The 26,757-nt window shown below is 32.6% G+C and overlaps 1 protein-coding gene and 1 long non-coding RNA gene across 3 annotated transcripts in view; one reads left to right on the top strand and one right to left on the bottom strand.

Annotated features, from left to right (window-relative positions):
• LOC126878793 (UDP-glycosyltransferase UGT5-like) overlaps positions 1 to 26,757 on the bottom strand; it is a 140,414-nt gene that overhangs the window by 63,684 nt on the left and 49,973 nt on the right. The window contains exon 1 of one of the 2 annotated variants that reach the window (XM_050641687.1): positions 8,764 to 9,040. The exons of the other annotated variant lie outside the window; for it this stretch is intronic. Within the exon in view, the coding sequence (XP_050497644.1) occupies positions 8,764 to 9,016 (253 nt within the window). The 5' untranslated portion in view covers positions 9,017 to 9,040. Of the gene's footprint in view, positions 1 to 8,763; positions 9,041 to 26,757 lie in introns of those variants that run through there. 2 annotated transcript variants of the gene reach the window in all.
• Positions 6,533 to 7,093, top strand: LOC126878795 (uncharacterized). Its single transcript, XR_007695784.1, has 3 exons — positions 6,533 to 6,599; positions 6,690 to 6,859; positions 6,960 to 7,093. It is a non-coding gene; the product is annotated as an uncharacterized LOC126878795 (long non-coding RNA).

Raw genomic sequence — 26,757 nt, forward strand, 5'->3', positions numbered from 1 at the left:
CAACATCCCGACAGCTATGAAACGGAAGACATTTGACCAATGCGTTCTTCCTATTATGACATACGAAGCAGAAACTCTCACACTCACAAAAACAACAGCACTAAAAATGCGAGTGGCACGTGGCACAAAGGCGCATGGAATTATCGATTCTCGGTGTGACAAAAAAAGACAAAATAAGAACCAAAACTTAAGGAAAAGAACAGGTATCGCTAATGTCGTTGAACGTATAGCCAAGCTGAAATGGAATTGGGCAGGTCACATAGCGCGACTTAAAGACTCAAGATGGACCAGAAAACTAATTGACTGGCGACCAAGAGAAGACAAACGCAGCAGAGGACGACCACCAACACGCTGGATGGAAATGGAAACAAGAAGAACAGAACCGTGAAGAGTGGCGAAGAATGGGAAAGATATATGTCCAGCAGTGGACAGAAGAGGTTGCATGATGATGATGAGAGAGCTCAATTAAAAAAATAGTAAGCTGCTGTTTAACATTCCATTAACATTAATAAACAAACATTTATTTATTTGACGTTTCGATTTCGCTTTGACGTTTATTTGGTCGGCTGAAACGAATATACTCGAAGGCTTGTGACGTCACAATTTCCGACTTTGAGGTCGGTTATCTCGAAGATGGTTCGAGAAAGTAACTAGGAGTAACGAGAAAAATGGAGAAAGTAACTAGTAAAATAAATAATAGAAAAATACAATATTGGCTTTCTAGCTCTACTGGAAATAAAATCTTAAGTAAGATGGAATCATCAAAAAGAGAACTGAACAGGACATTAGTCTGAAGAAAACACCACGGAAAAAACGGTACAAAATTTAAGGTTAACAATAAAATAATGAATAAAGTAATACAATTTAAAGATTGTATTATAAACGATTGTAAATAAACGAGCCAATATTACAATAATAAACTTTTTCCCCTGTATATATACCCTTGTTCAATAAAAATAACCTGTAAATATACCCTTGTACTTGTTCAATATTTTTCAAAAATCTATCCAATGATACTAAACACGACCCCCACGGAGGGTGTGGGGGAACTTTAAAATATTATCTGAATAGGAACCCAGCAATATTTTACGAAATGAACATCAGATCAAAAAACTGAAAAATACGTTTTCGATATTTTTCAAAAATCTATCGAATTATACCAAGCACGAAACCCACGGAGGGTTACTTTAAAATCTTAAATAGGAACCCCATTTTTATTTCAGATTTGGATTCCTTACTTAAAAATAAGTAACTTTTATTCGAGACATTTTTTCGAATTGTGAATAGATATGGCGCAACAATCGGAAAAAACGATATTTGGAAATGGAAAATAAAATTAAAAAATGGAAAATCCCCACTAAAATGAAAAACCTAACTTAACTTTTTTGATTTTAGGACCTAATCTTCACAACCAAATAGGTCCACATGACGCTTTAGTAACTGCAAATGTAGCATCCAAGCCTATCCTACTATACAGGGTGTTTCATTAATAATTGTCCATATAGAAACTGGAGAAACATTAGCATAAAATACGAAGATTTAACCTAAAACACTTAAATAAAATGTGGTTCCTTACTGAGTTACAGGGTGTTTTATCTTAAAATTTAAAAATTATTTTTGCTTAGCATTTTAAAACTATTCGACATATCCTTTTCATACTTGGCAGGAAGTATAGGTATTGTACAAACTACTAAATTATGTCAAACAAACGTTTGTGGCTATTACCAGAGGCGTACGACGGGGGAAAGTGAAGAGTTGATCCTTTCCAAATTCTACGCCACTGGAGAAATTGCTATTTTAGTCAATTTTTGGATTCTCCAATACTTTCTACGAAAATAATATACTCTTCATTCGTAACGATAAAGTCATTAGTTTTCGAGATATTGTGAAGTTAAAAATAAAACGACACGGTTGTTTTGATTAATTTATTTTGTCACTTCATTTTTATTTTCAAATATCTCGAAAACTAATAATTTTATCGTTACGAATAAAGAGTATATTATTTACATAAAAAGTATTGCAAAATCAAAAAATTACACTAAAATAGCAATTTCGTCAGTGGCGTAGAATTTGGGAAGAGTAAACCAGCCACTATCCCCTGTCGTACGCCTCTGGTAGTTGCTAGAAACGTTTATTTATCTTAATTTAGTAGGGTGTACAGTGCCTACACTTTCTGCCAAGTATGATTAGTATACGCCAAATAGTTTTAAAGTACTGGGTACAAATAATTTCTAAATTTTAATCATATGAATCATATCATAAATTAATCAAAATAACTGTGCCGTTTCATATTTAACTTCAAATATCTCGAAAACTAATGACTTTATCGTTACCACTGATGAGTATATTATTTACGTAGAAAGTATTGTAGAATCTAAAAATGGTACTAAAACACTAATTCCTCCAGTGGTGTAGAATTTGAGAAGGGTAAACCATTCACCATCCCCTGTCGTACGCCTCTGGTAGCAGCTAGAAACGTTTGTTTATCATAATTTCGTAGGGTGTCTAGTAGTAGCACTTTCTGCCAAGTATGAAAAGGATACGTGAAATAGTTTTAAAACGCCGAGCAAAAATAATTTTTAATATTTTAGATAAAACACCCTGTAACTCAGTAAGGAACCACATTTTATTTAAGTGTTTTAGGTTAAATTTTCGTATTTTGTGCTAAGGTTTCTCCAGTTACTATATGGACAATTATTAATGAAACACCCTGTATACGTTTCAACGGAAAATTCACCAGAAAACGAAAAACCTGAACATTCTACAGTTAGGCAACCTATCAGCAATCAGGGGCGGCCCGTCGGGGTAGGCAAGGTAGGCGCCGCCTACCCTCTTCAAATGTAGTACAATAATATAAATTATTAATATAAATTACTTATTTCAAAATTGTAATTTATAAATTTTAACACAATACCTACAATAAAATAGCAAAAATTATCCAAATTATTTTTAAAAATATCCAAAAAATTTTCTCCGTAGTTATAATTATTGTACGCTCCTTGTAGTATCAGTAGTACTGTATAAGATTCTACATTCTTCCTGGGTCAGGCACTTGAAAACGTAGCCTGAAATAGAACGACGCCAACACCGAATTGACGTGCGATCTCTCTCTGTTTACGCGAGCAGGCCTGCTGCAGGTCTCGCGTATTCTACGATTTTGAAAGGGCGCATAGGCACAGAGTCTTATAGCCGGACCTCCAAAATTTTATCAGTTGCTTCTCTTGTGTCTTGTGAAACTGTTAATAATTGTTTTTTGATTTTGGCTGTAATTAGTAGGTTAAGCATTGAATAAAACTAGGTAGGACAAATTAAATTTGTTTATGAAAACTGAATAATAAACAGGTAAATTTGAGATCGGTCTATTGAAGGGCATTTTAATTTTATATTAATTTAGTAATAATTCACTAACGACAAATAAATCTGTGAATAGTTATTTGTCAGTCGTCCATTATATTTTTATTGTGTTTCAATACAATTTGCATAATTTAAAGTTAAACTGACGAATTGTGTTATTAGATTATATAGATAATTAAACATTTAAAGCGAGGCTAATTGTTAACTTATCAATTTATTCGGAGAGTAAATTATTATTTGATACATAAATAAAATAAGTAATATTTGACGTTGTTGAAACGTAGGTGTGTTAGTTTTATTGGTGGAAAAACTTTAGTCATCGAATATGAATATTTTAAACGATGTAATATGCAGTTTGATCGAGACGCCTTATTCAAGGCGCCAAAATCAAGAAAGGTCAGAAATTATTTCAATGGGCCGGCCTTTACCAAATTTAACAATTTTATCCACAAATAAGACAAAAGACAATCGACCATTTTCTAGATCGTTTAAAACAATATGGTATGAAAATCATAAATGGCTAAGCGGAAGTTATTTTAAAAATTCACTTTTCTGTTGGCCTTGTCTGTTGCTCTCAAATTTGAAGCAAAATGTTTGGGTGAGTCAGGGATATTCAGATTTGAAAAATTTATCAGCTAGTGTAAAAAAACATGAATCTTCGAAAGACCATTTAAACAATTGCTTAGGTTTAAACGGTTAGAAAAAAATAAACAAACTATTGACAGTGCTTTAGCTGGACAAATTTCTCTATCTAATAAGATATATAATGAAGAAGTTGAAAAAGATTGAAGAAGTTGAAGAAATTGATGTTAAAATTCTGTTAGTAAAACAAGAACCTCTATTTCGCGGTCGTGATGAGAGCCCTAATCCTTCAAACATGGGTAATTTTAAAGAAATTTTTAATTTAGTAATTAAACGCGATCAGGAAATCCAGGATCATGTTAAAAAATAGAAGGGGTGTTCACGGGTTTGTCAAAAACAATACAAAATGATTTAATAGATTGCCTTGCCGATTACGTAAAAAACGAAATTTCAACAGAAATTAATGAAAGTTTTTTTTTTCTATACTAGCGGACGATAGTACTGATATAACCGAAAAATCACAGTGTACTTTAACAATCCGTTTTGTTAAAAAAGTTGGTCAGGTAAGAGAAAGATTTTTAGGGTTTTTTGATGTTAGCGAGAATAGATCTGCAGACGCTCTATATAGTATAATTTCAAACGTGCTTGAGCCATATGATTACAAAAATAAATAAATTGCTCAATTTTACGATGGTGCAAGTGTAATGGCTGGCTCTTTAAATGGATACAATCAAAAATTAAAGTAGATGCTCCAAAAGCAATTTTTACACATTGTTGCGCTCATAGATTACATTTAGTATTGCAAGACGGCTCAAAATGTATTACAAATTGTAGGATTTTTTTTGTCGCCTACCCGAAGTATATGTGTAGCCTACCCGCATACTGAGGTCACGAGCCGCCACTCTCAGCAATGACAAATGGTCATATTTTGAACACAAAATTTGAACACAAGGGACAACGGACAATACGAAGTAATATGCATGCTGCTTGGCACAACATGTGAGAACCAAATACATTATTATTATAATATTCAAAGAATAAAAAGCGATAGTACATGACGTAAAATCTTCTACCGCACCGGTGCAAATGCGTACATTCTCTGATCATTTTTTGGTAATAAAAGATATATACAAAAGGCAAAATAAAGGAAGATGGAACTTTGAAAAGCTACGCGAACATAACATAAAATAGGAGTATGTAGGTACCTACTAAAAAACTCTACATAGAAAATAAGTTAACAATAAAACAAAGTATTAGAGAATTAATCATGATAGAACGAAAAATTAAAAATAAGTGGATAGCTACTAGGAAAGGCAATTATCTAAGCCGCTATAAGGAAAAACAGAAGGAAGGAAATAAATCGTATAAAAAGGACAAAATTAACATTTTCTGTAGTCCAAATTTTTCAGAGGTTATGTACCCAGTTTAATAAAACTTTATCATTTTGTGGATAAAATAATATTTAGTATACAAGGTGATTCAAAACGCTAGTTCAAAATTCAAATTAATCTAAATGTTTAAGGGCATAGGCGCAAAATGTCGCCTGTCAAAATGTTCAATGTGTTTTAAAAGTATTCATTTTTTTTCGAATCCTGAGAAAAATAAAATAATAAGTATTTTTGAAAAATTTAAACAGAAAATGAAAGACTACATTATTATCGAGGGCCGAAAGTCCATTAGAATACACAAACAGTTTCTTTTGAATGAAATATTCGAAATTAAAAATCACATTCAATTTGCTTTTTTCTTTCACCTCTGTAATTTATTAAAATAATCATAGAAGTTTGCAGGGACTTTTTGTCCTCGGTAATAACGTAATCTCATTCTGCGTTTAAATTTTTCAAAAATACTTATTAGTTTTCTCAGGATTCGAAAAAGTTAATGCATGTAATGAGTATTGGAGCCGAAATTTTGCGCCTACCCCCATAATATGATATTGATTAACATTTTTGAAACAAAAAATTAGAAACACACTGAAAAAAATATTGTACATAGTACCAATGAACGCCAATCATTGAATTTTTTTACATTGATTCAATGAAAATTTCGTTAATACTATAAACACGTAGTCATTAAGTAATGACCATATTCATTACTACAATGTAATTCTATTCATTAAAAAATAATGAATAGAATCATTAATTCAACGAATCGTTTTATCTATCCAATGACTTTTTTCATAATACTAATAATTTGTTCATTGTCTATACGAAACTATGCATCAGGATTATGCGGTTCAATTAATGAATATAAAACGTTGCACTAATGTACAGTGTTCATTAAATTACGAACTCGTTTATTGAATTAATGTTTTCCTACATTAAATTAATGTTTTCGTACATTAAATTAATGTTTTCGACTTTGATTAATAACTCGATACATTGTTTTGATGTAACGCAATCATTGTCTTAACGTAATATACCTGAATCAATGATTAATACATCGTAACAACAATTAACGTAATATACCTGAATCAATGATTAATACATCGTAACAACAATCTTGTACATAAACCGATACATTTCTTAAAACTGGTATAAGTGTTTTTATTGGTGTAAAAAATCACGTGACAACAGTTGTAACCTCCTAGCAGACAGTTACCCTGCAGCTTCAGACTCTGAAGAGCGGTGTTTGGCACTAGTGATTTGGTTGATTTTTCTAAGGTATGTATTTACATATATTTTTAACTATTTATAAATTATTTTGTTGGATTTCTATAAAAAAAAGTTGTACTTCTATTTCCACTTTTGCAGATTGATATGGACTTTGGAGTGGCATTTGGAAATGGAAATGGACTTATTGATGGACGGGACAGCAATTTCGAAAGAATTATCTCCTTTCTTTAGTGTGAAAGTCATATCAAGGATAAAACAAATAAATTTTTATTTGAAAAGATTACCTGCCCATGAAGACATTACGGAATGTAAGTACCTATTTCAGTATTCAATGCTACATATCTAGTATTAATTAATTTTTTTTTATTTACCTGATGCCTCGACAACTAATGGCCATTGGCATGGTAGGTACGGTGCATTTTTTCAGTCAGGTACCCAGTGTCACGTGTAGTGTGTGTGTTGAGTAAGTGTCTTGTTACTTTGAAAAGTCGACGTCATTGTCTTTGCAAAGAGACGCTAATTGTATCCGAACGTCTGCTGTCCCTCCGGTGAGTAATTAATTTTTGTTCTCTGTAAATTTTTTGAAAAGCTAATTCGACAAATGAATCGCTTATTTATGAAAGGCCTCTTGTCACAAAATGTAAATTTTGGGAAACAAGAAAAAACTGTTTAGTTTTATAAAAAACGATTTTATACTTTTCTGATTTTTCGAAACATTTTAAGGACCTTAAAACTCAAAATAAATCATGTTAGTTACACTTTTTAAAATCAATACTGTATTTTTTTTTTATTATTGAAAATAGCTGACAAAAGGCCTTTCATAAACAAAAGTGTTGTTTTACGGGAAAATTTTAATTGGTGGCTGAATGTACACCGTGTTTATTTATAATTAATATTACTTTATTAAAACAGTTCTAAGACAATACAACTAGCTAAAATTAAATGCCATTTTATACATTTTTGCTCATTTTTTGGTTGCAACTGTAGGCCATAGGGCATTTATTTATGAAAAGCCCCTTGTCATCGACATGAGGCTTTTCATAAATAAACGATGTGCGAATATATGGGTTATCATTTTCTAAGTTAAACTAAAATTTGAAAAAAAGTGACACGAGGCCTTTCATAAATAAGCGATTCAAATAGGTAAAATAAAATAGGAACCATTTGAAAATATTTCTAAATGGTATAATCTTAAAAAAGATTAGTAAATTAAATCTTTAGATGATTAAACCGTAAATAATTGAAAAATATTGTTAACTCTTGCAGTCGGCAGTATCTACACTGAACCAAAAAAGTACGTAAATAGAATGAAAAAAACATTGATTCAAAAACGCGGAGCATTAATTTTCGTCCAAAGATCAGTATCGTTGGTCGAATGTAAGTAGATACATTAACTAATGCTCAAAAACATTAACTTCTATGAACTAGTACGTTCATTCAATGTACTTTGTAGTTAAGAATTAATGTACCGATACATTGATTCAATGTACCGATCCATTGATTCAATGTACTTTCTAGTAAAGAATCAATGTATCGGTACATTGAATCAATGTATCGGTACATTGAATCAATGGATCGGTACATTAATTCTTAACTAGAAAGTACATTGAATCAATGGATCGGTACATTGAATTAATGTATCGGTACATTAATTCTTAACTAGAAATTACATTTAATGAACGTACTAATTCATAGAAGTTAATGTTTTTAAGCATTAGTTAATGTATCTACTTACATTGGACCAACGATACTGATCTTTGGACGAAAATTAATGCTCCCCGTTTTTGAATCAATGTTTCTTTCATTCTATTTACGTACTTTTTTGGTTCAGTGCAGCAACAATTAAGTATTAACAGCGAATGTAAAAACAATATTTAAATCTGTAGAAGATAATGTAATGATCTTCAAACTACAACATTGAGGCACTTGCAACTGATAACTCAATAGGGTTGGTTAACTTTGGAGATATTTTAACTACACAATTAATCAAGTCTTTATCCACATAGATGTTTAATAAAAAAGTTTATAAATACCTATACAAGGCATTGAAAGATATTTTGGAATAGATATAGGAATTTCATGCTCAAAAATCAGATAAAAAAGACAAAGTGATGGTCAAGAAAAATGTATAAAAAAATAAAAATGCTTTATTATAATATGAAATAAAGTGTCACACTTCTAAAGTATGTATGTATATAAAATTTGGACCTACCTTCAATTTGAATTGTATGGTAATTTTTTTGACCTTGTCCTTGTTTGGGAAGAGGACTAAACATTGTTACGTTGTGTCCCTTTCCCACTAGTGCAGCCGCTAGCTCATAATTCCATATTTCATGGCTTGGACTTGCTACATCGTGTGCATACAGTATATTTAGAGCCAATGATGGAACATAGTTTATAAGCAATATTAAACATATATGTAGGAACTTCATGCTTAGGATACGACTGTATAAGATAGAGTACATATGCAGCTCCCCTTATCAATCAACATTTATCAACAAATCATCATTTATTTAATGAATCATTTCGATTATTTTATTAACCTTGAGGTACCATTGTCGTAGACTGAAAAACATTTAAAAGTCATAAATATAAGCTAAATCCAGGTTTGTGAATCATTATTTTTTATTAACAGGTTTTATATTGTTTAAACATACTCTGCATCAGGGTTATTTCGAGAAAATATTATTATTTGTAAATTTTTAAATTAAAATTAGATTGGTTATTTTGGGTCTACCCAAAATCCTGACAGCCACAATCCCGACGGCCAAAATCCCGACACGTCAGATTCCCGATAGGCCACAATTCCGACAGGCCAGCATCCCGACAGGTTTGATAAGTTTCTTTTTAACATATAATTACATTTATTTCTTGTTTTTTGTTTATGGTCATCTGTTTTTTATTTTTTGTTACTAAACAAAAGTATTTACCATTTAACATGAACTAATTTTCTAAATAAAATTTCTAACATGGGTATATGAATTAAATTATTTTTTTTTGCCAATATATAGTACAATAATAAATGTATAATCAAATCCTAAATTCAAGTTTACTTACTTACTTATTTCCTGTTACTCCGTAAAGGAGCATAGGGCATCCACGAAGCTTCTCCATTGGACTCTGTCTCTGGCCATAGCTGCTACCTCTCCCCAGCTCTTTCTCATACCTTTGTAGTCAGCTTCAATTGTTCTTCTCCAGGTCGTTGCGGGTCGTCCTTGCTTTCTTCGTCCTGCTACTGTCCATTTTAGAGCTTTCTCTGTTATATCTGAGTTGTCCTTCCTCAGGGTGTGTCCCAGCCAATTCCATCTTTTCCTTTTAATTGCAATTTCAATTGGCTCTTGTTTGGTTTTTTTCCAGAGTTCTTGATATGTTATGATGTTGGGCCAATATACTTCCAAAATTTTTCGGAGGCACCTGTTTACAAATACTTGGAGTTTTTTGACAGTTCCGTCTGTTATTGCCCAGGTGTCGCATCCATACAGTAATACTGTTTTAACATTACTATTAAACAGTCTTATTTTGGTGTTTTGACTAATTTGTGTTGACCTCCATATGTTTGAGAGTGTTCCAAATACTTGTTGTGCTTTTCTAAGTCGATGTTTAATGTCCGCCTCGATTCCACCATGTACGCCAAGTATACTTCCTAGGTAGCAAAATTCTTGTACCTGTTTTACTTCTTCTTTACTGATATATAATTTTTCCTGTCGGAGTTGACCTATTCTCATCTCAACTGTCTTATTGACATTTATTCGGAGACCAATTTCTGCCGCCCCTTTCTCCAGTTTACTTAGCATGTTCTGCATATCATCTATTGTATGGGATACCAGGCATATGTCATCTGCATATTCCATATCAGCCAGTTTTTTGTAAAATGTAGTTGAGACATATATTGAAGAGTAGAGGTGAGAGTATACAGCCTTGCTTTACCCCCTTCTCTATTTCTATTTTGTCCGTCATTTGACCCTTATGTAATACCTGGAATGTTGTTCGGTTATACATCATTTGTATTATTCTAATGATCTTAAGTGGAATTTTCGCGTGGCTTAAGATGTTCCAAAGAGCTTTGTGTTTTATACTATCAAACGCTTTGGCAAAGTCTACAAACGTCATTATCAGTGCTGCATTCTTTTCTTTAATTTCTTCTATGATGATACGTGATGTAGCAATCTGGTCAATACAGAATCTTCCCCTTCTAAAACCCGCTTGTTCATTGCGAAGATTTTTATCGATTTCAAGTTTACTTTCATATAATAGATATCATTATGTCACTTACAACCTTCCATTTCAGTATGTATAGCTTTTATATTATAAAATGAAGTGTTTAAATAATTTTTTCTTTTAAAATACATAATAATTGGTACCCGTACTTATTAGTAAGTAATAATGTTTCAATTTCAATACTCTATACCTAATATGATTTGGTATTGCATTTGAAAAGGAACCATTAAATAAATATTTAAAATGTAGAGGTCGGAATTTTTTCTTATGCGAGGATTTTTGCATGTCGGGATTTTGGTCTGTCGGGATTCTGGCGTGTCGGGATTCTGGCGTGTCGGTGTTTTTGCCGTCGGGATTTTGGCTGTTGGGAATTTGGCTGTCGGGATTTTGGGCGCCACCGGGTTATTTTATACATATATAGACCTACATAATATTTGGACCTACAGCGTTGATTGATAAATAGACGGAGTATATTTTATCAATCTGGTGTGAATCCTGGATTCACACCAGACAGACCTTGTACATATAACCTTTTTGTTTTGCAACAACTGACAGAAAAGTTTGTATCCGTAGGAAAAGAATTACACTTATCTTTTGTTGGCTTAGAAAAGGCATATGACACGGTTCCTAGAACAAAGCTGTGGGAAGCCTTGAAAGACCTCAATATTGACAACCGGCTTTTGCAGATTAGCATAGAAATGTACAGGAATAATACAGTACAAGTTAGAAAAGAGAGTTAGAGATATTGGGTAGAATGTATAAAACGTAGTAGATGCTATTGCTTCAGCACTATTTGCTGTACTACAAAGTAAATACTTACTTTGTCGCATTTTCTTTTACATAAAAGTATGGAAGAACATACTACACAACAGAAGTACCTACTACTGACCTGAAGTATCTACGTAGCGCCAGCCCTACGTGCTTGTGATTTGTGAATATTCACATTTTTACGTAGGTACCAAATTATTAGAATTGTACATATGTAAAAACGAGTGACTCAGATTCCGAAGCGACATAAGAGTTACGCAAGGATAAAAATGAACAATTATTATTTGTTAATCTTCTTGAGAACTATCAAATTTTATTTGATAAAAGAATGACCCCAAAAATTAAGTATATTCTTCCTAGTTTGTAGATTTTTCTACGACGCACATTCATAAATACAGCCATGTTGTAGCAAAAAACACCTAGGCCAAAGTCGTCCATCCACCAACTTTACTTAAACTGAAGCAAATACTACGAAACTAGCAAATACTTCAAAAGCGTAGTACATTCTTCTATGTATCTGGTAAATAGTGGTTTATGCTACGGAGGAAAGTAAATGCTTAGTAAGTGTAGTAAATACTTCAAAAATGTAGTACATACTTGAAGCATTAGCAGATATACTACGTTTTATGCATTCACCCATTGTCGCACTCCATTAATGTCACAAAAGGCCTTATAGACAGGGTTGTAGTATGTGTCGTCTTTTGTTTAAATTGTATGTTGAAGCAGCCCTTAGGAATTTATGATGAAAAGGTCGTATCATCAGTATCAAAAGTGAGGATTGCAAGTGAGTCTAACAAAAACAGAGTATTTGGTAGTAAACAGCGAGGCTCGGTTTGAAGTCCTTGTAAATGATGAAGTTAACACGGAAGCAGTCGCTCCGTGAGAAAAATCTCACATTTTATCCTTTTTCGTGATAACTTGATGAAACATTTTGAAACATAACTTTCCACTCGTAAGTGCCTCGATGAAGATCGTAGTAATGCGTGGAAATTAAATTTTTTTTTTATTTTTTTGTGGAATTTATGGCTTTAGTGAGAACCAATTAGCTTTAAAATTGTTGAAAATAGATATTTTTAACATATCAAGTAAATAAAAATATTATAAAATAGAAATTTGTTTTAAATTCGTATTTAAATTTGTATTGTGAGATTTTTTCTCTACGCGCGACTACTTACGTGACAGAAGTGAGCGCGACTGCTCCCGGGTTAATATTAACCAGGTGGAAACATTTAAATATACCTGAGAGCATTGTTTGACAAGACCGGATTGGGGCAGTAGAGATAAAGCAGAGAATCCGGAAGGGCAGGCAAATTGTGGAAAGCTTGAATTCATTTTGGCGGGATAAAAATATTTCTAATCTAAACAACAAAAGGGTGAGCAGAGCAATAGTGGAGTCGGTATTGTCTTTTGGCTCAGAAGTTCCATACTCTCAACACAGATCTAAAAAGAAGCCGTAGAAATGCACGATATAAGAAGTGTAAGAATTTCAAGATGGAAAAGGAAAACTAATGAAGAAGTAAGAACAAGAATGAACTCCGAGGAAACGGTAGTAGATAAAATAGAAAGACGATCATTGAAATGGTTTTTACACCTATTAAAAATGCCTGAAGAACGTAGGCTTAAACAAATATTTCAGTGGAGACCACCAGAAAGAAGAAAGCAGGGTAGACCGCGAAGGTCGTGGAATGAGAGCGTCAGGAGATCAATGTATGACCGCAACTTACAATAAGACAATGACTTGGACAGAAAGGTTTGGCAAAGGATACCGGGAATACGGCAAGATGCTGTTAACAATTGAATAATGATTGAAACATAATTGTACCCGTAAATAGTTAGATCGATATTTTATCAATTACCCACCAGAAATTGGTTCCTATAAGAAATCTAAAAATATGGAAAAACACGTCAAATTTTCCGGTCCAGCATCCGGTCCGTGGTTTACCAACTTGGTGGGAATGTCTCCAGGTCCGGAAGTTTTTCCATTTTAATTTGTTTCAATTCCTTTTTCAGTTCTTCTTTTTTCAACAAGGTCCAAAATTAAAGAAAAAAATTTTTGGTAGATAAAAATGTATTAACTGACATGAGACTTAAACCCAAGATAGACAATTCCAACAAAAATAAACAATCTAGTTAGGAAAATTAAGGGTGTGAAGTTGGGGGTTGCTGGACGAAGACACTACCCCGAAAAATAAACTTAAACTTTTTTCATAAACTTTATTCTTATAAGGTTAAAGGTACAATTACAATTACGTCGACCGACATTATCGTTATGATAGGTCAAGGTGACCCATATCTCGGTAACTATATCCCCTGACTACGCGCGACAGAGTGCAACGAACACAAAAGATGTCTCAGGTACTCGAACTTCCTATTTATATCTATTATATTAAAAACAATGCCCATATGTATCACCATATATGGTTATACTATACGTATTTCAATAATGACGTGTGCTTTGTTTGCAGTCTTTCGAATGAGTTGAATACTTTGAGCTTTGCTACTGTCGTAATGAATTATACAAATTGCAACTATAATATTGACCTTATTTTTATAACAAATAAATTAGGAAAATTCCGTGAGGGTTGTCGTGTACCATCACATCTCTCTGGGCGGGGAAAAGATGAAAGGGAATTTCAGCAACAATTTCCTTTCATCTCTATTTTATATTATTTATGTTGACTGACGTCTCTCCTTTATAAGAAAATTAAACAAACATATTAAAAAAAAATGAGATATATAAATATTTACACGGAATCTTAAGTACTAGTAAAAGTCTTATGGTGGACTATTATTACACTTTTACACTATAACACTTTTCAGTACTTATTCTTTTTAAATAGTATACAGCTTAACGTTATTCTTATGTATGACTACTTGTTTACCCTTTTTCTCAATAATTACGTTAGGCATTTCATCTTTAATTACGGTATATGGACCCGAAAACAAAGAGTTAAGTTTTGAGTTTGGCTCATTTTTTATTAATACCTTATCTCCTGGTTTATAAGTTATTTTACTCGTTTTGGCATCATATACTTTTTTCTGCTGTGTTTTGTCTGTGTTAGTGTTTCTCTGGCCTCCTTTGCAGCTACTTGTAGTCTATATTTCAGTTCCATGGGATAGTCGTCAAAATTATACAAAGGTTTTATTTCGTTTTGAACATTTGTCGGCAGTCTACATATTTTTCCGAACACTAATTCGAACGGTGTATAACCCGTTGCTGAGTGTACTGAAATGTTATACGAAAAACAGAAATATTGCACCCATGTATTCCAATTTGTAGGGAATTTTGATAGTTGCATCCTAAGGTACGCATTTAAATGTTTGTGAGTATTTTCTAAAGCTCCTATTGCTTCGTGGTGATATGCTGTTGAGTTTAGTTTCTCTATTTGCAATAATGAGCATGTTTCCTTAAATAATCTTGCCATAAACTCTGAGCCTTGGTCTGTGACTATTCTTCTGGGTACTCCATACCTCAGAATAAAATTTTCTACCAATGCCTTGGCTACTGTTTCGGCTTCTTTGTTCTTTATTACATATCCTTCTATGTATTTACTTAGCTCACATTGCAGTGTCAATATATATCTATTCCCACTGTCATCCATCTCAAATGGTCCTACTAGATCTATAAATATTGTGTCGAATGCGCAGGTGGCAGTCTATGTGATAGTTAGAGGTTGTTTGGTTATGATAGAATGCTTATGCCTTTGACAATCGTCGCATCTCTTCACAAATTCCTCGATATCTTTTCGTAATCTATTCCAAAAATAATATTTCCTTATATTTTTGTACATTCTATTTATTCCAGCATGCCCTCCTGTTGGTAACATGTGAAAATCATTAATTATAATTCTTCTTAATTTTTCATCTGCTATATTCTGTTTGTCTTGTACTATACATATTTTGATATCTTTTTCTTTAAATATTTTAGGATCCTTTCTTATCTCTTCAATAATTGGCTGATTCTTATTATTCTTTACTAGTACTAGTTCCTTTATATTCTTTTGTGCGCACATTTGAATCAAGGCTCTCAACGATGCTCGTAGCGCAGACGTTGATCGAAAATCTCGAATCAGATAAATAATATCGCCTTCTTCGTTATACAATATACTACTATCTGTATTTTCTTAAGCAGAATCTAGCTTCATTGCTTTGCAATCGTCCTTGTCTATCAGTTTTACCTCTACCGCACTTTTCGGGAATTTCAACAATTCGACTACGTCTGGTTGATCAGTCCATTCGTTCTTCGAATCGGCGATTTCCTCCTGCTTTTTCGTTTGTGCTCTCGTCATCACTAATATACTTTTCTCTGAGTCCTTATTTAGTTGCTTTAGTTCTTCTGATGTAACTTCTATTCGTGATAAGGCGTCAGCTGTTACATTTTCAGCTCCTTTCACGTATCTAATTGTAAAGTCGTATTCTTCTAACTTCAATCTAAATTTGGTTAATCTGCTGGAAGGGTTTGTCATACCAAATAGGTACACCAATGGTCGGTGGTCTGTCAAAATAATAAATTGTTTCTGTAGAAGGTAATGTCTCCATTTAGCAATGCTCCATACTATTGCCAGTAATTCTTTTTCTATCGTAGGATAATTTATTTCCGCTTTATTAAGTGTTCTACTGGCATATGCTACCGGTTTGTCATTCCCGTTTGACAAAGTTGCTCCTAGTGCGATGCCAGATGAATCTGTCCGCAGAATAAACGTGTTCTCCTCCGAGATAAATCTGGGAATTCCATTACGGGGGGGGGGGGGTTTGATAATGACGTCTTGAGGCTTTCAAAAGCTTTTTGGCATTCTGTTGGCCACTCAAATTTTACATTTTTCCGTGATAGTCTATTTAGCGGTGCGGCTATTTCTGCAAAATGATTGATATGTTTTCTGTAATAATTTGCAAAGGCTACGAATCATCTTGCTTCTTTTGCATTTTGTGGTATTGGATATTGTTCCAATGCGGTTATCTTTTCCGGATCTGGTGATATACCTTTATTCGAAATCTTGTGTCCTAAATATAATAGTTCTTTTTTCATAAACTCGCATTTAATTGGATTTAATTTCAGATTTACTTTCCTTAGTCTCTCTAATACCTTCACTAAATTCTGATTATGCTGTTGTAGACTGTTGCCAAAGACTATCAAATCATCAAGATATATAAACATGTTTTCATAATTTAAACCTGACATTGCCATAGTCATGGCTCGTGAGAAACATCCAGGGCTTGTCTTTAACCCCATCGGAAGTCGTGTCATTTGATATTGACCTCTATCGGTTGCGAATGCTGTGTACGGTCTGGACTTAGAATCGAGTTCTATTTGGTAATATCCTTGGTATAAATCTAAATGTGAAAAATATGTTGCTCCTGATAAAGCGTCTAGGATTTCTTCTATGCATGGTAATGGAAATCTGTCATTCTCAATTTTGTTGTTTAGTTGTCTGTAATCTATCACAACTCTCCATTTCTTGTTTCCATTTTCATCGTTTTTCTTTGGCACTATAAGTAGTGGAGATGAGAATTCTGATACTGCATTTTCAATAATCTCGTCGTTTAACATTTTGTCTACTTGTCTATTAATTTCCGTTTTTTGTCCAACAAGTCATTGGGCGGAGCCCAATAGGGCTCAGCACGATGACTTGGGGCCCAAGCAAGCAATTTTTAGTACCGCGGTTAAGTAAGTAAGACGATAAAGGCATAGAGCGCATCACGCTGAGCCTAAGATTTTTGCATTCGATTAGGGTACCACATGGAATCTTATTACCCAGGATTCCATTGTGAAGAGCATTTGGCTACGATAGTTGTGCCCTCATCGCGCATCAGCGTGCTATGGGGGGGGGGAAAGGGATGGCCTGGGGCATTGGAGCGAGGTGGGGTGATCCCTGTTTACACTCGGGTCAAAACACCTCGCCCCAATGAATTGTTACACCCGAATGTACTCTTTCGAGAGGGTGGACATTCCCACAGTTCGGGTTAAATCAAATTGCTTGCTTGCTTGCCGTTTTTTGTCCATGTGGTAATCTATACGGTTTTGTATAAGCAGGTGATACTCCTTTTTGCAATTTTATTTTTGCTTTGTATACGTCCGTCGTTGCGCATGGATCGTTTTCTAAGAAAAACACATCGGAATATTTTACACATATTTTTTCTATTGCTCTTTTTTCCTCTAGCGGTAAATTTGTTGTGTTTATTATATTCAAAAGTCTTTCGGCACGACTCACCGATTGTTTTGATTCTCCCATGTGGAAAACGTCGAACTTGTCTAATCTTTCGACCTTCGGTCTAAAATTCTTAACAATTATTTCTCTATCATTGATATTTAATATCCTTATTGGTATTTTTCCGTCGACTGGTTTTGAGACTGTTCCTGCCGAGAAAATTCCTTCGGCTATCTCCTGTGGTATAGTTACAAAATCTCCGTAGTGTGTCCCGATTTCGAAAAAAAATAATTTTTCACATCTCCTAGGTATTATTATCGTATAAATTTCTCCCATAGATAGCATTTCCAAATATCTTCTCATTCCTTCTACATGTAACGATAATTTTAAGGTTTCGTAATTTATTGTAGCAAAATATTGGTATAAAAAATCGCTGCCAATGACTCCATTGACTTTATTTGTGAAACTCTTCATAACTGCAAATTCCTGTGTCAACGTTATCTTCTCTGAGTTATATAATATTTCTAGGTCACACAATAAGGTTCCCCTTGTATATACAGTTTTTCCGGTAACGCCTCGCAAGCTAATACGTCGGGTTTTGTTTATGTCGGTGTAGTTATTATCTAAACATTCTTCAAATAAAACGCTGACTGTTGCGCCAGTGTCAATTAATAGTTTTTTGCGTTTTCTTCTGTAATAAACATTAATATAATTTAATCCACTTGCTGTGGAATTATCTGCCTCCATTCTATGGGCCACGAAAAAAATCTACTTCTTGTATTGTGCTTGTGTGTGGCTGCTCTTGGCGGGGCTGCTCCTCTGTTGCGAAATATGCTCCTGGTGAATTTCTGTTGCTGGGGTTTCTACATTGCGACCAATTATTATTTCTCCCTCGTTGACCATTTCCTGCTCCTCTGTTTCTTTGAGACCTACCTCTGTTATGATATTGTCTTACTTCGTTTCCATTTGTATTTCTATTATTATATGTCTTGTTACCTTCTTTTCTCCTGTCAAAACTATTTTTGTATCCGTTTGTTGTATTTCTTCTTCCGCCTTTATATGTTTTATTCATGTGGTACATTCCTGCAGTTTCCGTTCGAGTTAGCGATTCTTCGTTCTTTGCGCTTGTGATCGCTTCCGCTAAGGTGCTAAAGTTCTTGGCTTTCAAAATTGTCTTTATCTCGTCATTTTTTAAACCGTTAGTAAACACGCTTATTGCAATTTTTTCGTTTACTTTGGCCAGCACTTCTTCTGCATCTCTGTTTCCCTCTGCTTGTGCTATTGTTAATTTTGCCATGAGCTCCTCTAAACTTCTTCCAAATTTTTCTATTGACCTATTCGCTTGTTTCGCTGAGTTGATCTCCGCTGACGGAACAGGGATAGATTGTTTTACTAGAAACTTTTCTTTAATATCGGTTATTAGTGCCGCGTTTGAGTTGTTTGTCTGCTTGGTTTATGAAGATCTGTTCCTCTTTTTCTTTGTTCTGGTTGTTTCCCATCTTACGTGTAGAGCTGCATACCTCAATCTATATGCGAACCAGAAAACTCCATTCTTTAACTTAAGGCCGGGTCGCCATGTGAAGTTGGGGGTTGCTGGACGAAGACACTACCCCGAACAGACAAACTTAAACTTTTTTCATAAACTTTATTCTTATAAGGTTAAAGGTACAATTACAATTACGTCGACCGACATTATCGTTATGATAGGTCAAGGTCAAGGTTCATAAATAGACAGGTTGCATGGTAACTTTCCACCAATCAGCGTCGAGAATCTAATGGCGGGAGTGACGTCACCCAGAATGCTGCATTCAAATTCATTCACTTCACTCATTGAAATTAACTCGGAAAGTAGGAATGTATTATGTAGTAAAAAATACGTGTGGATTTTTAATGACTATTTATTTCATATATTCTTTAAAAAATGTGGTAGATACCTGTAGAGTTACAAAAATCATAGAATATAATTGCAATTAAATATATGCAGTAGAATAGCATTACTACTTAATTAAAGCAGAAGGAGATTCTTTCTTGTGTATATATGGGACTAAATCATTCAAATATCTTAGGTATATTAATAATGGGTTGAATACAATTTACTTTTTTAAATGATTTTGAGTAGGTATATAATAATTTTGAATTGGGGATAATGCATGTAGTACATTATTATAAATTCCTCCTAACATGTAAACCATGGTGAAAAAGAGATTCAACTAAAGATTTATGTATCAAAATTAGTAGGTAGTTTTTCCCTTAAGTTTAACATAAGAGCATCTGATTACGTTAGGTACTGGATTAATATATCTAAAACTATTAAAACATTATGATTCCATTCAATAGGTACCTGTGAAGTTTTACATTAACAGTAAATTAAAAAAAAAAAATACAATTTCAGTGCAATAAAGGGAATTTTCCCCATTTTATATATTCATTTAGTTTATAATTGTTTATTCAAACGATCCTCAGATGGCTGCAATATTGGTTATAATTTTATATGAAACAATTACATATAATAGATCTATTATCTATAGACTTAATTAGATATATTGTTCAATAAGTCTAAGCAGATTGTAACCTACACAGATGATGTAAACTTGATGTGAAGAACTGCAAGAGACATTACAGAACTGTAATGTCTCTATACAAGAATGTCCTTTACTATACAATACAACAGAAAGAAAATCCAGTAAGTAAGTAGGTACTTAATCATACAACCACATTAAAATGTATCTTAACACTTGTAAAAGAGATTTGGGTTTAAGTTATTATACTAAAAACACTTAGTGATATCTATAGATACATTATATCTCAAGATATAAACACAAATTAAAACACTAACGATATTTAATAACAAAATATAGCCTCCAAACCACGTATCCTATTATGTTTACAAAGAATTCGTAAAATTGATCGTCTGGGTGACGTCACGATGATAATATTTCATTTGTCAATGTCAAAGTTACCATACAACCTATGGTATAGGGACCTTGGGTCAAGGTGACCCATATCTCGGTAACTATATCCCCTGACTACGCGCGACAGAGTGCAACGAACACAAAAGATGTCTCAGGTACTCGAACTTCCTATTTATATCTATTATATTAAAAACAATGCCCATATGTATCACCATATATGGTTATACTATACGTATTTCAATAATGACGTGTGCTTTGTTTGCAGTCTTTCGAATGAGTTGAATACTTTGAACTTTGCTACTGTCGTAATGAATTATACAAATTGCAACTATAATATTGACCTTATTTTTATAACAAATAAATTAGGAAAATTCCGTGAGGGTTGTCGTGTACCATCACAAGGGAACTTAATGCATATAAGTTATTATTTCTGTCTTTTATGTAAGTAGTTTGAGTTTATCTTTTTTATGTCTTCTGTTCATTGGAATTTCCCCCCAAGGTGTGTCAGGTCCTTCCATAAATTCGTACCTACCTTCTGTTAATAGTGTTTCGTAATATTTTTCCCGCTTTTTATTTTGAATCAGGTTTATAATTCCCTGATCTTTTCTTTATTTTCTAATAGTTTTTATGAATTTCCAACCTTGTGTCACTTTGGTTCCCCCTAAACAGCGGTCCACCTCTTCGCATTTCTCTTCTCACATTTCGTTTTTCTCTTAGCGACTTCTTTGTTCGTTTCTCTGTTGAGTCTCCTATAAATTTTACGGTCTTCTGAGTCTTTCATGCCTTTGTTTGATAGGCTTTTTCTTGTCTTTAATTAATTTTTCTACTTCTTCGTTTCACCACTTAGGATTTTTTCTTTTGTCTGCTTCTTGGTACCCCAATGCCTCTTTGGCCGCCTGATGAATGCATTATTTTATATCTTTATATTCTTATTGGGCTGTTTCTTTTCGATAAGAGCATGGACGCAAAATGTGGCCTTTCAAAAAGTTCAATGTATTTTAAATGTATTCACTTTTTTCGAATGCTGAGAAAAATTATAAATATTTTTGAAAAATTTAAAAGCAGAATAAAAGATTACATTATTATTGAGGGCCGAAAGTCCCTGAAAACTTCTATAATGTTTATTTTAATAAGTTACAGGGGTGAAAATAAAAGAGAAAATTTAGAATGATTTTTAATTGCAAATATTTCATTCAAAACAATCTTTTTATTTATTTTAAGGGACTTTCTGCTCTCGGTAATAACGTAATCTTTCATTCTGCGTTTAAATTTTTCAAAAATACTTATTAGTTTTGTTAGTATTCGAAAAAAAAAATGAATACATTTAAAATCCATTGAAAATCTCGACAGGCGACATTTTGCGCCTTTCCCCTTAATTGAGCTAGTTTTGAAGCTAGTCTGAGTTTGTAGAGTCTGCTAGTCTGAGTTTGTACTGATTATTGCTTTAGACTTTAGTTAGACTATCAAGATTATATTTCACCATTGTCTCAGCTGCTACCTTCTCCTGTTTACTTTTATTATTGTTTAATTTCCTGTTAGACAAGTAAGGATCTGTTTTTAGGTGGATGTGAGAAGTGGCATTCAGATTTTTGCGGATAAAGTTAGGTGATAACTTCGTTAATAATAAGTAATTGATTTATGCTCCTTCTCAAATATGCCCGAAACATTAATAAAAAAAAAATAAAATATTTAAACATTTCAAAATATTTCGCTTTTTCTCTACTTTTTTTTTATTATAACTTAAAAACTATTCATTTTAGAACAAAGTCCTATAGGAATAAAACAAAGATAATTAAATTTTCCATCAGATTCGTTTGGTTAAAAATGTCTTAATTTATCATCCTTGCTTCAAAATAGCAATAAATATAAAATAAGGGGGCAAAACAAGCCTGTCCTTATTCAATGATTTTCCATCGCTTAGGTTACACTTGGAACCTTCCTAATTCGCTTAGAAAATTTTTATAATGTGCTAAAACCGTACACCAAATTTCATTAAAATTGACTTACTAGATTTTGCATAATAATTTTTCAATCTAAACATTTTTTAAAAAATTAAAATTTTTTAAAATCTTGTACAACAAAAACTAGAATATACAAAGATTTGTCAATTTTTTTACATATAAAGAAGTACTCCATCTATCCAATATGCACTTTACAGAATTGAAAAATCGGATTATTTAAGCAGCCTCAGCAATGTTTTAAAGTTATAAACAGTTTTTCGGCTTATAAACAAATTAGTGCTGTGGCCAGGAGGGGGTGCTACGGGCTACTTTATTTAGATGGACTTATCCAAGTTTTTTATGTATTTTGACCCGTAGAACACGAATTTTTTGGGTAACAGTTGATCCGGATGTCGATAAGATTGTTATAAACAAAGAACTTGAGGAATTACATAAAACCGATTTTTCGCAAAATAGAACGTTTTTTTGTATTTCTTGGGTAATTCTAAGCAAAATATGTTCTTACAAGCTTTTTCATAGGATGCATAGTTTTCGAGATAAACGCGGTGGAACTTTCAAAAAATCGAGAAATTGCAATTTTTGAACGCGAATAACTTTTGATTAAAAAATAAAATAGCAATTCTGCTGATAGCATTTGAAAGTTTAAGTCAAATTATACCGGTTTTAATTATTTGCATTGCTAAAAATTAATTTTTTTATTATTAAACAAAGCTATTTGTTTGTAAGCAAAAAAAAACTGTTTATAAATTTAAAACATTGGTGGGGCCCCTTAAATAATCCGATTTTAATTCTGTAAAGTGTATTAAAAAGGTAAAGCACCTCTTTATATGTAAAAAATTAGCCAACTTCTAAATGGTCTACTTTTTGTTCAGAAAGATTTTAAAAAATTTGAACTTTTTTAAAAACATTTAGATTGCAAATTTATTATGCAAAATTTATTAGGTCGATTTTAATGAAATTTGCTACACGATTTAAGTATGTTACAAAGAATTTTCTAAGCGAATTACTAAGGTTCCAAGTGCCACCAAAGTGGTTAAAAAATATTGAATAACAGACTTATTTTGCCCCCTTATTTTGTATTTATTGCTATATTTCAGAAAAGGTAATACCTTAAGACATTTTTTACCAGTCGTATATCATACAAAATTCAATTATCTTTATTTTATTTCTCTACGACTTTGTTCCAAAACGAATCGTTTTAAAGTTATAAGCAAAGAAAACAGAAAAAAATCTATGTTTTTCGAAATTTTTAAATATTTTAATTTTTTTATTAATGTTCCGGGTATATTTGAAAAAGAGCATAAGTCAATTATTATTACTGAAGGTGTCACCTAACTTTATCTGCAAAAATCCGAATGCCACCTCTCACATCCAAAAATAGATGTTTTTTCGCAGATCCTTACTGGTCTATGTAGGGTATAGCTATTTTTGCGACCACTATTTATATGTAGTGGTCAGATCCGCATTCGGCACCACAATCTTACGTCATTTGTTTGGTACCTGTTTTCCGGTTGAATGATATAATCGATATAGATTTTTTTTCTTTGGTTGTTCCAAGGTAAATGTATGTATATCTTTTTGTTGATAAAACCTGTTCATTATTTTAAGCTGTAATCAATAAGGCGCTCCCCGTTGTTGTTCATTGTGTCTTCACCATATTTTCCTACAACGTTGTCTTGTAGTTGTTTGCCTACCCTAGTATTGAAATCTTTTAACAGGTATATTTCTTGGGAACGGCTTACATGGGTCAACACGTCAAGCAATTTGTCATAGAAGTCATCTTTATCTTTTTAATTACAATCGTCATTAGGAGCATATACTGCTATTATAACTATCGTCTCCTCATGTTTCTCAATATCCATCATAATGATCTGCTCGTCTGTCTCTTCCCAACTCTTAATATTTTTTTGAGTTTTTTATGCACGGCAATAGACACACCTCGTTTTTCCCTTAATGATTTTTCAACTCCGCTGTATAAATGTGTTCGGTGGTGTGGTGGGATGCGTGTGATAACTTATTGTCCACGAAAACGAAAAATATAGTAAAAGTAAATAAATTTTAAAACAACTGTCAATAAAATATTTATTTCGGTAGAAGAGCGTGCTTTGTTTATATCTCGAGAGGGTGTGTTATTGACCTTTTCCGATGATTGCTAGCTTGTGACTGGTGACCGAAATGAACTAAAAACATGTATGTTGTCACATGTGGTTTAAGAAGTTGAAGGCTCGAATGCATTTAAAGCTGATTTATTGACATAAAGAGGCTGGCTAATGTAATTTATTAGATCTGGCAAACAACTATTCTAACTGGAAAATTAGATCTGGTATTTTCAAACTGAAAAGGGATTTAGGTAAAAACTGAAAAGGGATTTAGGTAAAGACTGAAAAAAGGCCATTAATTAAACGCTTTTATTTAGTTCAATAGTTTGCGTCAAATCTTTAGACGTTAATTTGAGTGCCTTTTCTCCAATGCAAATGAATGAAAATTTGCAGACATATGCATTCGAGGGAACAATACACGAATAATCAATAAAATTTTTTTTATGTTTATTAATTGTTTAAATAAAAAAAAAACGATTTTAATGGAAAATGCTTAAATTCTCTTGTTTTTTACAATGTAAAAACTTGAAACTTTTACGAATTGTAGCTAATGATATGAACTATACATAATTTCACTTTTTGCGTTAATTGTTTACGTTATGCTTCATAAATAAACAATAAAGTTTCAAAAATTTTTGCCGATTCCGACTACTTTTCATGTTAGTACATCATATGTTTTATACATATTTTAAGAAACATGACGATATATTTTAATGTTTGAAAAGCGTAAGACTAAAAAGTAAAAAATAAAAAAAATAAGAAACGCTTTTCTTTAGTTACGAGTGATTAAAATTAAAAATATTATAAAAAAAATCAACTAAAAAGCAAAAAATAAAAAAAATTTAAAAAATCTAACACATTCGTTAAAGAAAAGCGTGGGGCGAAAACCGTTTATTCGATGAAGACGCGCCACGCTTTTCTTTGACGAATGTGTTAGATTTTTTCAATTTTTTTTACTTTTTGCTTTTTAGTTGATTTTTTTTATATTATTAATTTTAGTCACTCCTAACTAAAGAAAAGCGTTTCTGAAAAAATTTTATACATTTGGCTTCGTATATTACGAGAGTAACAAATGTGAATTTTAAATGAAACGTATTATCAGAGTATTATTTCGTTTAAGGAGAAAAGTTAATAATTAACAGAGACAAAAATATATTTTTTAGATCTTAATTTAACTATAAGTTTTAAACGGTAACTGCTAAAATTTACAAATTAAAAACGAAGAATGTTGATAAGTGAATGTTTCTATTGTGTAAGAGGCAAAACCAAAAAAAATATGACATCTGATTTAACAAAGGAAAAAGATCAGAATTTTGAGTTATGTCACTTTTCATTTAAAATACTGGCCAATTTTTTTAAAATTAAAAGTGTCGTTGTTCCGAAATAAAAGTATGCATTTAACCATCAAATAAATAATGACAATACCGCCATCTTTCGAAGTTGGAAGTAAATATCTATGTGACATTTTTCCTGATAAAAGTATAGAATATTTGGAGTCAATTTAAGACTATAACTCGATTTATGCATTTTTTGAGTTATGTCACTTTTCTTCCGGATGAGCGATATGTACATATCGCCTGTCCGGAAGAAAAATGACGTAACTGCAAATTTTATCAATTCCTGTTTATTGCGTAAGTAACTTCTAAAATACTGTGTACAGATGATAAAAAAGCGATAGAACTGTAACAATGTGCTGAGCCACTACAGGGTAGTTGCGTCGTTATTGAAATACACGTCATTTTAGACCTTGCTAGACTTTGTAAACTGCATACAAACGTACAGAAAAATTTTAAGGTCAAGAATGGCGCAACTGTAGATAGGGTTGAAAATGGGGGGATTGAATTAAGATAATGAGATTCGAACCGATAGGGATGAAACTAAAAGCCATCATTGGAAGAATAAACGTCATGCCGATGCTCCGGACGGCTACTCTATATTTAATCATTATTTTAAATATTTAAAAAATTTTAAATGTACAAAGAGTTGAAAATGGGCGCATTAAATTAAGATAATGAAATTCGAACCAATCGGAATAAAAATAAAAGCCATCACTGTAAGAATACCGATGCACCTGGACGATTAGTACTCATTCAATCTATATT

Source organism: Diabrotica virgifera, chromosome 1, assembly GCF_917563875.1.
Source record: "Diabrotica virgifera virgifera chromosome 1, PGI_DIABVI_V3a".
Classification (NCBI taxonomy): Eukaryota; Metazoa; Arthropoda; class Insecta; order Coleoptera; family Chrysomelidae; genus Diabrotica; species Diabrotica virgifera.